The sequence below is a fragment of the Eptatretus burgeri genome, chromosome 14 (genome assembly GCF_056783735.1).
Source record: "Eptatretus burgeri isolate ZD-2024b chromosome 14, Ebu_testis_v1, whole genome shotgun sequence".
Lineage (NCBI taxonomy): Eukaryota > Metazoa > Chordata > Myxini > Myxiniformes > Myxinidae > Eptatretus > Eptatretus burgeri.
The window spans coordinates 20,404,121-20,419,563 of NC_140974.1; the positions used below are offsets into that span (position 1 = coordinate 20,404,121).

Genomic DNA, 15,443 nt, shown 5'->3' on the forward strand with positions numbered 1-15,443 from the left:
TGTGGCAAGCAGGAATAGGTACACGAGACTGTCTCCAGATACCAATGTCATAAGATTTACTTAGATTTGACAATACAATAGACTTTCATTCAAGATCAACAGTAATTATTTTCCTCCTTCAACGAACCATTAAAAAATGAGTAAAAGGCTTTTGGCATTACCTCTGCCACTGGAGATGGATGGAGATTATGTTTTCACCCCACTTTGTCTGTCTGTTTGTTTGTTAGCATGCTGTATCATAAAGTTATGGACGGATTCGGACGAAACTTTGTGGACAAGTTTGGTGTATGGCGAGGCCAAATTGATTCGATTTTGGTGAAGATCCAGACACTAGAATTTCTTCAATGATTCTTCACCAAAGAGAAATCAGGCCAAAATGCATGATATAGCATGATATCTCAAAAATATACAGATGGATTTGGATGAAAGTTGGTGGACAGGCTGAGAGTGTGACAAGGATGACTTTATTCAATTTTGGTAAACATTCGTATTTGGGTTTGGATATGAGAATATTTTAAAATTTTTCTAATGATTCTTCACCATTGAGAGATGGGGCCAGAAATGATAGCACGATTTCTCAAAAAGTCTAATATTTCATGTTCAACCATATGTTGTTTGTGGTATATCTTGAATTTCTTTCGTATTAGTTAAGGCCAACCTCAGCAGCTCCTCGGATAGAAATTGTGAAAATGATTTGTCTCCCTGTTCCTCGTTTTGATTCCTCCTTCCCAAATATCTTTCATCCACCTCCTCAACATTATCCTATTTCCCCTTCTCGCTTCAAAAAATGAAAACAAACAAGTATTTCCTCACTCCGCAATGATCTCATTTATACTTGAATTTCCTTCTGTCTACTTCTGGTTCTACCTTTTTCTTTTTTTCCCCCTCCTCTTTTCTCAATATCTCGAAACCAAATCTTCATTTAACATGAATGATTCTTCTTCTGTTAAAAGCATTTAAAATCATTTCAAAATTTATTTCAACCCTTGTATCTCCTTCAGAAATGCTACGTGTTCTTTTCCACTGCAATCTACAGGTGTCCCTAAAAAAAATGACATCATTTCGTAGTGTAATAACATAGCTAATTCTCGCTCAAATGATCTCAAATTTTAACAAAATGTGTAAAAACTAACTAAGTTGAATGTTTAATTTTTTTTCTTTTTTTGTCAGGGTAAAGAATGACATTCACTAGAAATGAAAAGGCCTTTTTGTGTGTTGGAATATGCTTGAACACAGTCAAACAAGAGTGTGCAGCGTGCATTTTCGAGAAAATTCAATAAAAATGCACCAACTGGAAAACAGATTTTGACATGGCACAAAAAATTCAAAGAGGAAGGCTGTCTGTGCAGGGCAAAGGGATCTGGACGACCACCAGTACCGGAAGATATCGTCAATCAGGTTCGGGAAACATTTGTGTGAAGCCCCAGAATGTCTGTAAGAAGAGCATCTATGGAAACCCAGATTCCTCGTACGACACTTGTGTGTGTCGTAAGGAAATGCTTGCGATTGACACCCTATAAGCTGCAGCTCGTTCAAGCCTTAAACACGGATGACAGGGAAAGGCGCAAGCAATTCTGTGTCGCTATGCAAGAGAAAGTTGAAGATGAGGAGTTCGAAAAGCGTCTTGTTTTCAGTGATGAGGCCACATTTCATACGAGTGGCAAAGTCAACAAGCATAATGTTCGCATTTGGGGGAAAGAAAATCCCCATGCCACAGTTGAGCACATGAGGGACTCGCCGAAAGTGAATGTGTTCTGCGCAATCTCCAAGAATCGTCTTTATGGACCGTTTTTCTTTGAGGGAAACGTGACCAGCGATGTTTATCTGCAAATGCTTCAGAACTGGTTATTTGATGAGCTCATTGCTAATGAGCATGAACACTTCATTTTTCAACAGGATGGGGCTCCACTTCACTGGAAGCTGACTGTGCAGACTTATCTCAATGAGAATCTACCAGGAAGATGGATTGGGTGTGCCAGTGTTAATGACAATGTGCTGTTGAAAAGGCCACCACCTTCACCTGACTTGACACCTTGTGATTTTTTTTTATATGGGGCTACATGAAAGGACTGGTCTATTTCCCCCCTCTTCCTACAAGCCTCAAGGAACTTAAGCAGAGAATCACTGAGGCGCTGGAGAATGTTACGCAAGACATGCTACAGCGTGTTTGGCAGGAGCTGGACCACCGACTTGACGTGTGTCGTGTCACAGGCGGTGCGCATATTGAACATTTGTAAAGTTTTGAGAAAACGGTTATAACATCTACATCCCTCTGAATCTCTTGTTCGAATTTTGATAAATAAATCTTTTATTGTTCAACATGAAGTCTATTTACTTTCGTTTGCCTGGGACATGGAGTTACTTAGATATTGACGTTTCAAATGATGTCATTTTTTTAGGGACACCCTGTATTTCTCCTCTTCTTCACAAAGATTATTTTCCAAAACTGTTTGTCAGCGAAGCACTTGGTCCACTAACCATTCTCCCCTCCCCCAATGTACAGCACCATGTTTCTCTGTGCCTTCAACAAAATATCTTGTCTCCCATCCCATGATCTTTTTCTCTGTTTGTCAAAGTTGGGAAATTTGAATCAGCATCCCTCCACTTAAAGGTCCCCTTACATGCAAAACTTTCTGGTTATTTATATATTAACTTGACCTTCCTCGTGAAGAAATCACCCATGTTTTTTTTTTGTTTAATCAAAAATGGGATAATTAGAGCAATATTTCGATCATTTATTGTGCTTTTCACAACTTGCTATGCCCCGCCCCTAAAAACGTTGACTTCAGCGAATCGCAGCGTTGACGTCACATACAGAAACTTGCACAGAGTGGATTGACTCGAGATCTCTAGAATCTAGAGTCTAGACTAGTCCGATAAATCCGTTGTCTGTCCGACTAGGCCGATAAATACGTCGTTCGTCCGACTCGGTCGATAAATCCGTCGTCCGTCCGACTAGGCTGATAAATCCGTCGTCCGTCCGACTAGGCCGATAAATCCGTCGTCCGTCCGACTCCGCCGATAAATCCGTCGTCCGTCCGACTAGGCCGATAAATCTGACGTGCTGTAGCTTTTATTTATTATTCTCTTTTTTTCATTGTTTTCTACTGGCGCTACATGAAGACAGTAGGAATAAAATAAATAAAAATGCAGCAGAACGTCAGATTTATCGGACTACTCGAGACAATTGTGTCACAAGGTGTGTTCTGCACACAAGTTTTCATTGTATCCGGACAGCGAGGTTGCTTTGTTTTATGCGCGGAGAGATACGGTCGATGACATGCGCTGGCCACTGGCCTTGCTTGTGATTAATTCGCCGCAGAGCAACATATCCGCTGCGCTGTTCACGTCACCTCACTAAAATATTTCTGATATCGAGCAGTATGCAAGTCAAATTTACATTTTTTAATTACGAATAGGATTTAGTCTTACCAGTTGTTATTTCCGAGTCTTGCTTCGATGTCCTCCCGATCATCATGAACTCCGGGAATTTCATCGCCAGTTTCCTCTGCTTGTCCTGCTTCGGGCTCGAACTGGTAAGGCCGTACTTCATTTTTCCAGCTGCCTGAACTGCCTGCTGTTCAGGCAGCTGCCTGAACTTCACCTCCCACGACTGAACCAGCTGCCTGAACTTCACCTCCCACGACTACGTTATCCGACAATTCTCCATGTGATTCAGACCAAAATCCTTCATTTCCCTCACACTCACTGTCGTTACCAGACAAATGAAAGTCCATGTCATCCATTATTCAAAAACAAATGTTCAATTTTTTTTTTAAAGCAGAAATGAACGAAGCGATTGAGTCGACCAATCAAATGTGGAAACACAGAAAGCCAATAGAATCACGTAGACCACCAACCCGAGTAATTAACGTGCAGCCTTTGTCATCCTGTCGTTGACGTCATGTGGGTTACGCCCCTTTCAGGGGAATTTTTTAAGGGCGTTCCCGAAGAGGTTTGTTTTTTTAATTTTACATTTTACAGAATGAGTATTGTGAAAAAAACATTGTCAGATCTGAAATCACGATGAAAAACTCCTCGAGGACATATATAAATGAAATTTTAGTACTTTTGCATGTCAGGGGACCTTTAATGTCCCCTCCTTCTGCTTCCACCTCCACCCACCCAGTCAAAGCTTCTTGTCCCCCTTTCTGCATCCTTCCTCACCCATCCTCTCAATGTTCCCCCTCACGCCACCCCTAAATGCTTCGACTGCACCCCACACACCGAAACATTCCCTGCAAAGTCCCCCCCTCCCCCAATCCTGCTAGTCCTGTGTGTTCGTCTGCACGAGTATTTGTGTGTGCAGACAAGTGTCGTTCTAGATATGTATGCTTTAGTTATCAAAAATTACTCGGAGTGTACCCTCCCTATTTGCGATCTTGTTCTAAGCATGCAACACATTGCTGACACTTCCTTTTATTTGGGCCATGTATGGGCAACAGACAGCTGTCACGATCGCTCCCGAAAATAAATTAAAAAACTCGGGTTGCGTGCATGAAGCAAAAACGTACTTATGTACATGTACAGTATATAATACATTGTGGTTATATAACTCGGATAAGTCTAATTGCACTGGCCCATAGGCTGATGCCAGAGGTCGTACTGTCATCTTCACAAGGCCCAAGACGCTTCTCGACTCCAACCTTTCGATATATGATGATGCTTTTAACAGTCGCTTCAGTTATTTTACACTGAATAGAAAACTTGTACGGAGGGTATGATGATTGTGAATATGACACTTACAAAGATTTATTCGGCCAAAAATGGCAGACGTATGATTTTTTTTTTTTTTTGTAATCTGATTCCAATTATGGGTAGTTCCGACCAGCTATCCAACCAATGGGTATAAAGTGGACATTTATGCATACAAAACTTGCTCCACTATATATAGATTACCGCAGCCTATGTACTTGCATCTGTTTGCAAATGGTTGACCACTGTTTCAGCACAACGCTACAGGTGGTTTCTTGTTCGATGGGTCTAGTCTAGACCAGTGTTTCTCAACCGGGGTTCCCCAGAACCCTAGGGTTCCGCAAGAGGTCGCTAGGGGTTCCGCGAGAAACAGTAATAAATAGGCTAATGTATTTGACTATAGACTCAAACATCAGATATTCTAAGCTCATTAAATTACAAATACATTTCCTCCACTTCCATGTGGCCTATAGGAGTTGTGTGTTTTTGGGGTTTATTTTGTTATTTCATGTTAAGTTTATGTCGTGTAAGCTTGAGTTGACTGTTTGTCTCTGCAGGGAACAACGTGTGGCATCGGTGAATTGGCCGCTCCCTAATTCCACGCCACTTCTGCCCACTTTGAAAAAGCCGGCTGATTTCTGGCAGGATGTTCGTCGAGGAAGTCCTAACAGCGTTATTGAAATCTTTTCGCGAAGGCATTTACAAAACGGAACAGGTTTGGGACAAAGCTTTTCTGATATTTGAATATAATGGCTTTTTCTGGTACTCTTCTCCATATTCTATACCCTCGGTTACACTTTTTCTTTTCTTTAAAAATAAAAAAAATCTGCTTATCATTCATTGTCAATCAGTGTTACCTAAAAGTGATTGCCATGTTCACATTTCTTGTTTTTTTTTCTGCAGGATTTTTTTTTGCGCCGAGCATGATTGAATCTGAAGCTCGAAGTTCAACAAAGGCCGGAAAGAGTGCGGCTACAAGCCCACGATATAGTGAAGCCTTTACATCTGCCAGCTTTGACTCACCCAAATTCTCTCAACTACCCTCAGTCTCCCAGACACAGTACGTCCCTTTCTTTATTACCCGGAGTCAGATGCTAAAGGGTCGCTTTTCATCCCAATATTGATTTGCTTCTTCCTCTTCCTACAGCACTGTCACTACTTCAAGCAGTGATGAGTTTGAAGCCATCGTTTCTCGTCCTTCTGCCACACATGCATCATCCTCGTTGTCTGTGCCCATGAGTCTCAAAGTTTCTCGTCTACAATCGCCTTTACCTGGGTCTCCAGATTTTGTTGCAACAGAATCTAGTCAAAGCAGCCAAGATGAAGGTGTCAAAGCAAAGTCTACAAATGGAAGTCGATCATTAATACGAGAAGAGCCCGTGACATCTGATGCAGATACACTGCAGGAATTGCAGTCACAATCACTGGACAGGCAGGAGCTTGCCATCTTTATTTGTTTTGTTTTAGCACCTCAGAAATGCTTACTATCACAAGTTATCTGTGTATTTCGAGCATTTCGAACACCCAAAATATTCTGCAGAGCATCGGTTATCTCAAAAGGCTACACATTCAGATTAACACCTTTTTTTTTTACACGTGGCCTGGGTCAGCCACCTTTATTGGAAAAGAAAGATAAAATCTTCATTTTCTGCACTTGTGTTATGTGCTATTTCTGTGTTTGATCCCGCTCCAATTATTGTAAATGAATAATTCAAATATGTACAGCTCGATTTACCTTTCCAGCCTCGTATTTCAAACTTTCCAGTAACTGGTACAATAATTTTCTTTAAATGTCAGGTTGACTTGATTTGAAAACCACAGATGAGTCATCTTAATGTGTTTTCATGTGAAACATGTCCCGTTCTGCCTGTTTTTTAAACTGTTTTTTTTTTTTTTTTGGACTACCTGCACGATGGCATTGCATACCCCAATCAGTGGTATCACCATTGACACTGTATTGTCAAACATGGTCAGCTGCCATTTGGAAATCTGGTTCTTTGGCTTCCCATAATATTCATAAAACTCAGGTAAAATGCTCATCTCATTCATACATTTGCGTTAAAGTTCATCAACATATTTTACGAGGGTAAGCCAATAAGTAAGGTGTACTTGCACATTCACACACTGCCACCGTTCCACAACGTTATGGATGCCCTCATAATAATAATAATAATAATAATAATAATAATAATAATAATAAGATGTTGGTTGGTTCCTGATCCATTAATTGCTGCATCGCACGTGGACCTCGTTCTTAGCATGGTCCATGGTCCACTCGGGTTCTTACCCCTCAGAAAGCTTCCTTCATCAGGCGAAACGGGTGAAATTCTAACGGTGTTAGATCTGGATTGCAAGTTGGGTGGGGGTAACAGTTCAAAACTGCTCAACACACTGCACTGTTATCCTCATCTTCTGTGGGTATTCATCGTGTTGCTAAATGATACTGGCGGTTAGCTCCCCGCACCGCTTTGTGTGTATTGCTGGCTTTAATTTTGTTTGCAGAAGTTTAGAACATGTTGCATTTGTTACTTTTTCATGGTGCACATTGAAGTGGGTGACAAGAACACCCTTCTGGTTTTGGACTGTTGTCATCACTTTTCTCTCACTTAGACACGACTTGAACCTTTTTGGTGTTTGCGACGATGGGTGTTTCCATTGCATGGATGCCCATGTAATGCTGAATGAATGTTTCGTCTGTGGTGGTGATGCACAACAAATGTGCATCGCCATCTGCTTTGTTTTGCTGGAGAAGTCTCTGCCATAAACACAAACCTGTCTCCTTGTGTTCATCAGTGAGCATTTTGTCACCCACCAGGCACAGCACACACTTCACTGAAAGACAAACCTTTATGGTTTACGGTGTGTTCTTTACCATGAGACAGATCTTCGATGGCAGCTATGTGATCTATTGATACACGTCTATCCTCGCAATCAGTCCATCAATCCTGGCAACAATTGGCCTATTATGTGGCACCAAACAATGGTTGGCCAGCCCATTGTTTCTTCGCACAAAATTGTCCGTCCTTTTCGAAACCGGTCACATCATTTATACACGTTATTTCCACGACGTACAGTCCGTACCTTATTGTGCAGTCGTTTTCTGAAGAATGTCACATGGTCTTGGACTACACCTTCACTTAGAAAAACCTGATGACTCCTTGCTGCTTCGTAACGGGGCATTCTTGTAGCGGGACAGCCATCTTTACAGCGTAATTACTTGTGCTCCATGCGGGGAAGTCGGGAACTTAGTGGTGAACAAATAATTCTCACTTGCCCTTGCAAAATCACACATAATACAATTGTCTTGCACACATGTACTATAAGTGACCATAAATTCATTTAACTTATTGGCTTACCTTCATACAAGAAAAAGGTCAGATTACCATGAATCTGTTCTGTTCTTGCATATGGCAGCTTGGCTGCCTGGTAGCTGTCATTTCTTGGGAGTGTGGCTGTGCCGCTGATGCCTTGCCCCTCTACCAGTACACTAGTACTCATTTCACTCACCTCGGAAGGATGACAGGCTGAGTCAACCCCACCTGGTGTTAATTCAGCAGCCAACGGGGCTCAAACTCAGGACCCTAGAATCCTAAGCCCGCCGTTCTAGCCGCGAAGCCAACACCAGGCTATGACCATGAATGTAGTTGTGGTTGCACTGAAGGTGATATACGTTTTCATTGATAAACTGTTCTCCACGTGTCTGCTTAATGATGGTGAAATATAGTTTAGGCCAAGTGTATTTAAGTAACATGACTTTCATTTATTTTTCTTTAATGACTCCGTTGACCAGGATTAACCTGAACCAATCCCTCCCATTGAAAATATATATATTTTTTATCTTGGAACTGATAAAACAACAAATATTGGAATTTTATTTACCCATCTGGATCATCAACTTTGGAGATCCATATTTTTGTGGCTTTGATTGATTGGATTCATCTTATCTCTTCTGTGACTTCAGGTTAATTTAAAACTTTTATTTTTTTATTTTTTTGCAGTCCTCAAGGTAGTTCTGTACAACTTTCAAGCCATGTTCAGCCGACGGGAGAGCACTCTGACCTGGAAGGAGAAACTAATTTAAACAGAAATGAGGACACCCTGAAGAGCGATGAGTACTGTGCTTCAAACGTAAGCTCATCTTGGGCACATAATGCACATCTTCCTGTGTTAAGTGCGGAAGATCGAAGACAAAAATCTCCTTCAAGTCCAGATCAATCGCAAAGTGTTTCAAGGCCGTTGGAAGGTTTGAATAACGTTTCTGTTTGAATGTTTCATTGATTTATTGTGTACACAATTCCTCCACCAACATTTTACCTTCCTCACTTTTCTTCGACAGCCTCCGTGGATGGCGCTGCAGTGACTCCTCCAGAGCTTTCCGTGGCTCATCATCAGAAACATACAAGTCTCAGTAAGAACCCGCCATGGGCACTGGCGCAGCGCCTTGCTGTCGAGTTGTCGTACCTGCAATCACTGGACCATGCTAGCCTCATGCTTTCTGGTGTGGAGAAAAGCCGTGCTGTTGGACTAGCACAAATGGAGGCTGTGACTCTCGCACAGCATCTCAGGGTTTGTAATTTTACAAGATAGTTCAACACTGCAAAAGTTAATGTTCCGATTTATACTTGTTATGTTTAACATTCCTATCCCATTAAATATATTATTAGTTACCATATAACCATCCCAAAATCCTGACAGGTGCAATATATTTCACAGGAAATTTTCTATCTGTTTAGCTGGCTGTGTCACCTTGGCGAACACTCACTAATGTATGCCAAAGATATCACTGTGCCTTTTGAATAATAAATGAGAGCGACGTCGATGGCACACCATCTCAAATCCCCACGCTTCCCACCGAAAAGCGGTTGAAAAGATGGCAAAAAGTTCCACCAGGAATGACGCAATGTCAATTTTGAGTTGAAAAAAATATCTTCTGTTTGAACCCCTATGACCCTATTTCCCCACCCCCTGGAACATGAACTGGAGGTCAAATCCCCAAAATTGTTACATATTTCATTTGTCCCCAAATATTGATTGCATCTACAAAGTTTCATTTAAAAATGTGCTTGTAATTGCATCTTTTGGTATCTGGCCTTTTGACCCCACCACAGGGCCTCGGGGGGGGGGGGGCGGCGGGGTGTGGCAAAAAATGATCTTGCTCTCGCACCTTCTCGCCATGCGTTGATCATAATAACTACCAAGTTTGGTGTATTTCTGCACAATCGTTTAGGAGGAAATAGCATGACAGACAGACCGACACAGCAGAGCAGATTACAATATCCCCTCCATTTTTGGTTCACGAGTCAGCAAGTGGCCACTATATTCATTATGTGCGTGTGTGTCTGTCTGTCTGTCTGTCTGTCCCGAGCATAGCTCCGTGGGTTTTGATCCGATCCTGATAAAAATTTTGGTGGGAGGTTTATATCATGATCTAGTTGTGTTTTCCTGAGAATGGGCGTGGTGCACCCATTATGGGTGGAGCCACGCCCAAAAACATGTTTTTAGGAGGTAGCCGGTTTCAAGTTACATTTTCTCTGAGGGGATTTGTCAAATCTGGCAGGGGTTTCGGTATTTGGTTAGCCCAATGGCACCTGCATAGCCCCACGGAGCTCGATTTTTTTTTTTTTTTTTTTTTCATCCCAAGGTCAAGGTCACGAACTTACAAAATCTCAAAAATATCAATAAATTGGGCATCGAGCTCCTCGGGTTTTCAACTGTTTCGAATGAAAGTTGGTATGCAAGTAGTGCTCTTCGAGTACTACAATTTTCATCATTTAAGTTTTTCCCGATTCCCGCCTTAAAAAAATTAAAAAGGCGAACTACGTTTAGGATTTCGCAATTCGTGGTCGATTTGTAGTGCTCTTCGAGTACTACAACTTTCATCATTTACGTTTTTCCCGATTCCCGCCAGTTTTCCCGTGGCGTCCCCTCGTGAACCATCGCCGTCTCCAGACTTGACTTTTTTAAAGCGTAATGATGGAAAAATTAATCAAGAGTAGGCCATCATCTGTCCAGTTCCCTAATTGGTTCACAAAAAAATATTTTCACAAAAAAAATAAGTGACCACTATATTCGTTATTGTTGTGTGTCTGTCTGTCTGTCTGTCTGTCCCGAGCATAGCTCTGTGGGTTTTGATCCGATCCTGATAACATTTTGGTGGGAGGTTTGTATCATGATCGAGTTGTGTTTTCCTGAGAATAGGCGTGGTGCACCCATTATGGGTGGAGCCACGCCCAAAAAACATGTGTTTTTAGGAGGTAGCCGATTTCAATTTGCATCTTCTCCTTGGGGGTTTGTCGAATCTGACAGGGGTTTCGGAATTTGGTTTGCGCAATGGCACCTGCTTAGCCCCACGGAGCTCGATTTTTCATTTTCGTCACAAGGTCACGAACTTAGAAAATTGCGAATATTGACACAAAAAAATTTTCTTCTCCGAGGGGTTTGTCGAATCTGGCAGGGGTTTCGGTATTTGATTAGCCCAATGGCACCTGCATAGCCCCACGGAGCTCAATTTTTCATTTTCGTGTCAAGGTCACAAGGTCACGAACTTAGAAAATTGCGATTTTGACATAAAATCCATCTTCTCCGAGGGGTTTGTCGAATCTGGCAGGGGTTTCGGGATTTGGTTCGCCCAATGGCACCTGCGTAGCCCCACGGAGCTTGATTTTTTTTTTTTTTTCATTTTCGTCCCAAGGTCAAGGTCACAAGGTTACGAACTTAGAAAATTTTGAATTTTGACATAAAAATCATACGACCGCCCAAACTTTGAGACCTTGGATGACAATATTTTTATGCATAATCTTGAGGTCATTCCCCACCTAAAGTCTTGAAACCATTTTGCTCTATCTCAAACACCTTGCCCGTGGCACCCCCTTCAAGTTTGTTTTCATCAAAGTATGGATAATCCGATGAGTGCGAAATGCCATATAGCCTATATGACGTTATATTGTTCCTGGAATGTTCCAGAGGAAGTTTTGCACCAAAGGTCATAATCCTTGAACTTTGACCTTTAAAGTTCACATAGGTCAAATTTTCAAAGTTGTGGGAATCGAACCGGGTTTTCGACCTTCTTTGACGAACTAACTCCAATAAGCTACAGCACGTATCCTGTTTCCTTATTTTAATGTCCACAACATTGTTTTGTGACCTTTAAAGGTTATGCAAAGGTCAAAATTTTTCAGTTGTTGAACGAAACCGGGTTTTCGACATTTTGCAGCTTATAACCTGTCACTCGTACCACATCATGTTGATAATTTTTATAACTTGGTCAAACATTATCACATTGTCTCATCCTTGACTTCTGAAACAATCTACATCGTCAAATACCGCTCGTGAACCAACGTCGTCTTCAGACTTGTCAAATTTAGAATCCTTTTCATGGGCTCCCAGTGGGAATGCACTCACAAAAGATCCAAGATATTGTTTGCTACTTTCTCTTGGGTGGTTTGCTACTTCCCCTGAAGACTTTGGAAATCTTTTTGATGAAAGCGTACAAACGAAAATATTGTTGCGGGAATGACTCAGAGGTTACTTGCTTCTGGTTTGCCTGGTCACCTATCTTCATTGTCTTGTCAAACCCATGTGTGCTTCCTGTGATGTTCATGAAGGCCTTTTTTTTACTCAGTTAGATAAGATCTCCCATTTTGTTTGCTTGGTTTGTATTGAGGGCATATATTTGGTAGAGAGTAAGGTGTTTAATTATTGACTGGAGGCACCCGCCCTCTACGGGAGTCTATTGGTGCTTCACCTGGTTAGTTCCATGGTCCCACGAGCATTGTAACATGGCAAGCAGGCCTGGGAACTTGCTTGGGACCGTGGACTTGGCTGGCGGGCGCGGTCGTTTTGACATGACCCACGGGTCTTGAACCGGGCAACTGGAATGGCATCCATCTGTATCAATATAAAGTGTATAGCTGTTTGAATATTGGTTGCAACTTCGTCATTTTGCCTGCATTTTGAAACTTCAGAAGTGTTTTGAGTGCTCATCAGAGCAAACGCTTTGGAGAACTGCAGTTATAAAATTCTCATCCTTGTCACCATTTATTTTTGTTTCTGTACTCTTTCTCTCTCCTGTCCATTATTATGATTATTTATTCTTCCTTCTATCCTCCTCTAATCCCAAATCAGGCACGGCAAGAGCAGCATGAGCGAGATCTTGCCCAGTTGAGGCTTAAGGCAGAGGTGGAGTCGATGGAGGCAGAAAAACAGTTGTTGAAGATGCAAAGAGAAGCAGAAGCAGAGGTACAAGGTTACACCGCTTCAGGATCCAATACACCTTTAGAACCGCATCTTCGATTTGACACTTCACAAGCCAGTTGTGTTTTTACCTCTGCCAAGGAAGGTGGGCCGAGGTTATGTTTCCACCCCGTCTGTCTGTTTGTTGCTTGGTGAAAGTATTTTGCCAAGTTTGTTGGCCTGTCGCGTCTGACTTTGTTTGCTCGTAACACGATTTTTGTACAGTTTTGAAGCAATCGTTCTGAAATTTTTTGTGTATATAGGTGACCAGTGAAGGACAGCAACCATTAATTTTTGGTCAGGATCCGGATGCGGAACCAGATCCAATAATTTTTTTAGTGATTCTTCACCATTGAGAGATCAGGCCAAAAACTATATAAATAGCATGATATCTCAAAAAGTTATGTGTGGATTCAGATAAAACTTGGTGGACAGGTTGGGGTGTGTGACGACAAATTGATTCAATTCTGCTGAAGATATGAATCCGGATCCGAATTTTTTTTTTTTTAATGTGCTTCTTTACCATTGAGAGATATGGCCAAAAAAGATCTACAATATAGCATGATATCTCAAAATTGTGGAAGGATTCGGACGAAACTTGGTGCGGACAGTTTGGGTGTGTGACCCATACGAATTGATTTGATTTTGGTGAAGATTTGGATGCGAGAATTTATTTTATTTTTGAAGTGATTCTTCACCATTGAGAGAGGAGGATGAGATCGGGACCATACTCTGTGCAGAGCGTTGGTGTTACCTAATCGGTCTCCTTGGCAATTGGGCACAATCCTGGATGGGTCGCCACTCCGACACAGTATACCACCATGCTGGCACTCATTTTGCCAACCTCGGAAGGATGACAGGCCGAGTTAATCCCACCTGGTATTAATTCAACAGCTGAGCGGGATTTGAACTCAGGACCCTCAGATCCAAAGCCCACCGCCATAACCATTACGCCAACACCAGGCATACCATTGAGAGATAGGGTCAAAAACTATATATATAGCATGATATTTCAAAATGTTGTGGGGAAGTTATGACAAAACTAGGTGCAAGAGTTATTTAGGTGACAAGAACAAGCTGATTAGATTTTGGTTCATGTCCGAATGCAGATCCAGCCTATCGGTGAGACCCAAAACGTAAACTGTTCAACCCTGTGTAGGTATGTGCTCTATCAAGTGCCGTTCTCATTGTACCTGCAACTTGTGATCCAAAACTATTTTCTTGTGAGCATCTTGGCTGCTCAAATACTTTGTTAATATTCAACATCTAATATAGTGTCCACTTTGTTCCTTAATTGAGAGCTGATTACTGTTACCTCTCTCACCCTGTCTTGCAAAGATCCCTCATGTTCTAAACCATAGGCATGGTGGATTTATTTGGATAGATCAATTGATTGTGCTTTCTCAGTTCCCTGCATTGTGTTCTTTGCAACTGTAGAGGGAAACTGGACCTGCAAGGTGTCTTGGGACATCATGTAATGTCAAAGCAACGTTGGATCAACGAGAAGAGGGAGCGTGCTGTGCTGACAGTGCAACCTACCTTCAGTCTGAGGTTAGAGTTGTATCTTTATGTCGAACAACACCGGCACTATGATTAATTATGTGACTACCTTAGTCATGACTATTATCTCCATCACCAAAGCTGGACGGAGGTTAAGTTTTCATTTCTGTCTGTCTGTCTGTTTGTTTGTCTGTCTCTCTTTCTGTGAGCACGATATCTCAAAACGTTGTGGACGGATTCGGACTAAACTTGGTGGATGAGTTGTGTAGGTGACAAGGAAGAATTGATTCGATTTTGGTTCAGGTCCGGATCCAGATAACAGTCTGGTAAACTGTTCAGCCTGGTGGAGGTATGCGCTCTACCGTGTGCCGTTCTAGTTACCTCTTGTTTCATGTTCCAAAATCACTCCACTTCGAACATGCGTTTCTCATCATTGACCAAATGTTGTCATGTGATGCAGTTATTTTATGAAGCATCTTGGTAATTCAGAGTTGTCGTTCTTGATTTTATATTATTTATATCTTGAGCTTGTTTGTCATCACAGAAAGTTTGATGTCCACCTTTAAAACTCGTGTTCCCACGCAGTGCTAGAAAGGGTTGCTTAATTTGAGAAGTTGGGTAGAATTGGTTTTGAACAAACAAAAATAATCATCAGATTGGAGAATCTGAGCTGCAGGATTCAAACCTCATGATGTCGTTATTACAAGGCAAACACACATACCACTCATGATGCTAAAATAGCAATATGATATATGTATGTAGAGCTTGTGTTCTGATAAATCTCGAATATTATTCTCGAGTGAAACCATGCGCTTTCTTTGACATTGCAAGAAATGAATGCTTTGTCATAGTTATGAAACCTAATCCTCCATTCCCATCCTTGTGATTGATAAATAATACAGTTTGAATCTTTCTTCACTACTCACTCTTAAAGGTCCCCATTTACATTTTATAGGCTCTTAAACCACAACCTCATCAAACGGTTCAGTGGTGTATCGTTACACAGCATTTGCTTG

At 41.6% G+C, this 15,443-nt stretch overlaps 1 protein-coding gene across 15 annotated transcripts in view; it reads left to right on the plus strand.

Moving 5' to 3' along the window:
- LOC147012751 (centrosome-associated protein 350-like) overlaps window positions 1-15,443 on the plus strand; it is a 130,648-nt gene that overhangs the window by 33,716 nt on the left and 81,489 nt on the right. For all 15 annotated transcript variants that reach the window (XM_085853901.1, XM_085853906.1, XM_085853891.1 and 12 more), the window contains 7 exons: window positions 5,253-5,410; window positions 5,599-5,755; window positions 5,843-6,127; window positions 8,694-8,938; window positions 9,032-9,261; window positions 12,820-12,933; window positions 14,365-14,478. In XM_085853901.1, coding sequence (XP_085710027.1) covers window positions 5,253-5,410; window positions 5,599-5,755; window positions 5,843-6,127; window positions 8,694-8,938; window positions 9,032-9,261; window positions 12,820-12,933; window positions 14,365-14,478 — 1,303 coding nt within the window. The remainder of the gene's footprint in view (window positions 1-5,252; window positions 5,411-5,598; window positions 5,756-5,842; window positions 6,128-8,693; window positions 8,939-9,031; window positions 9,262-12,819; window positions 12,934-14,364; window positions 14,479-15,443) is intronic.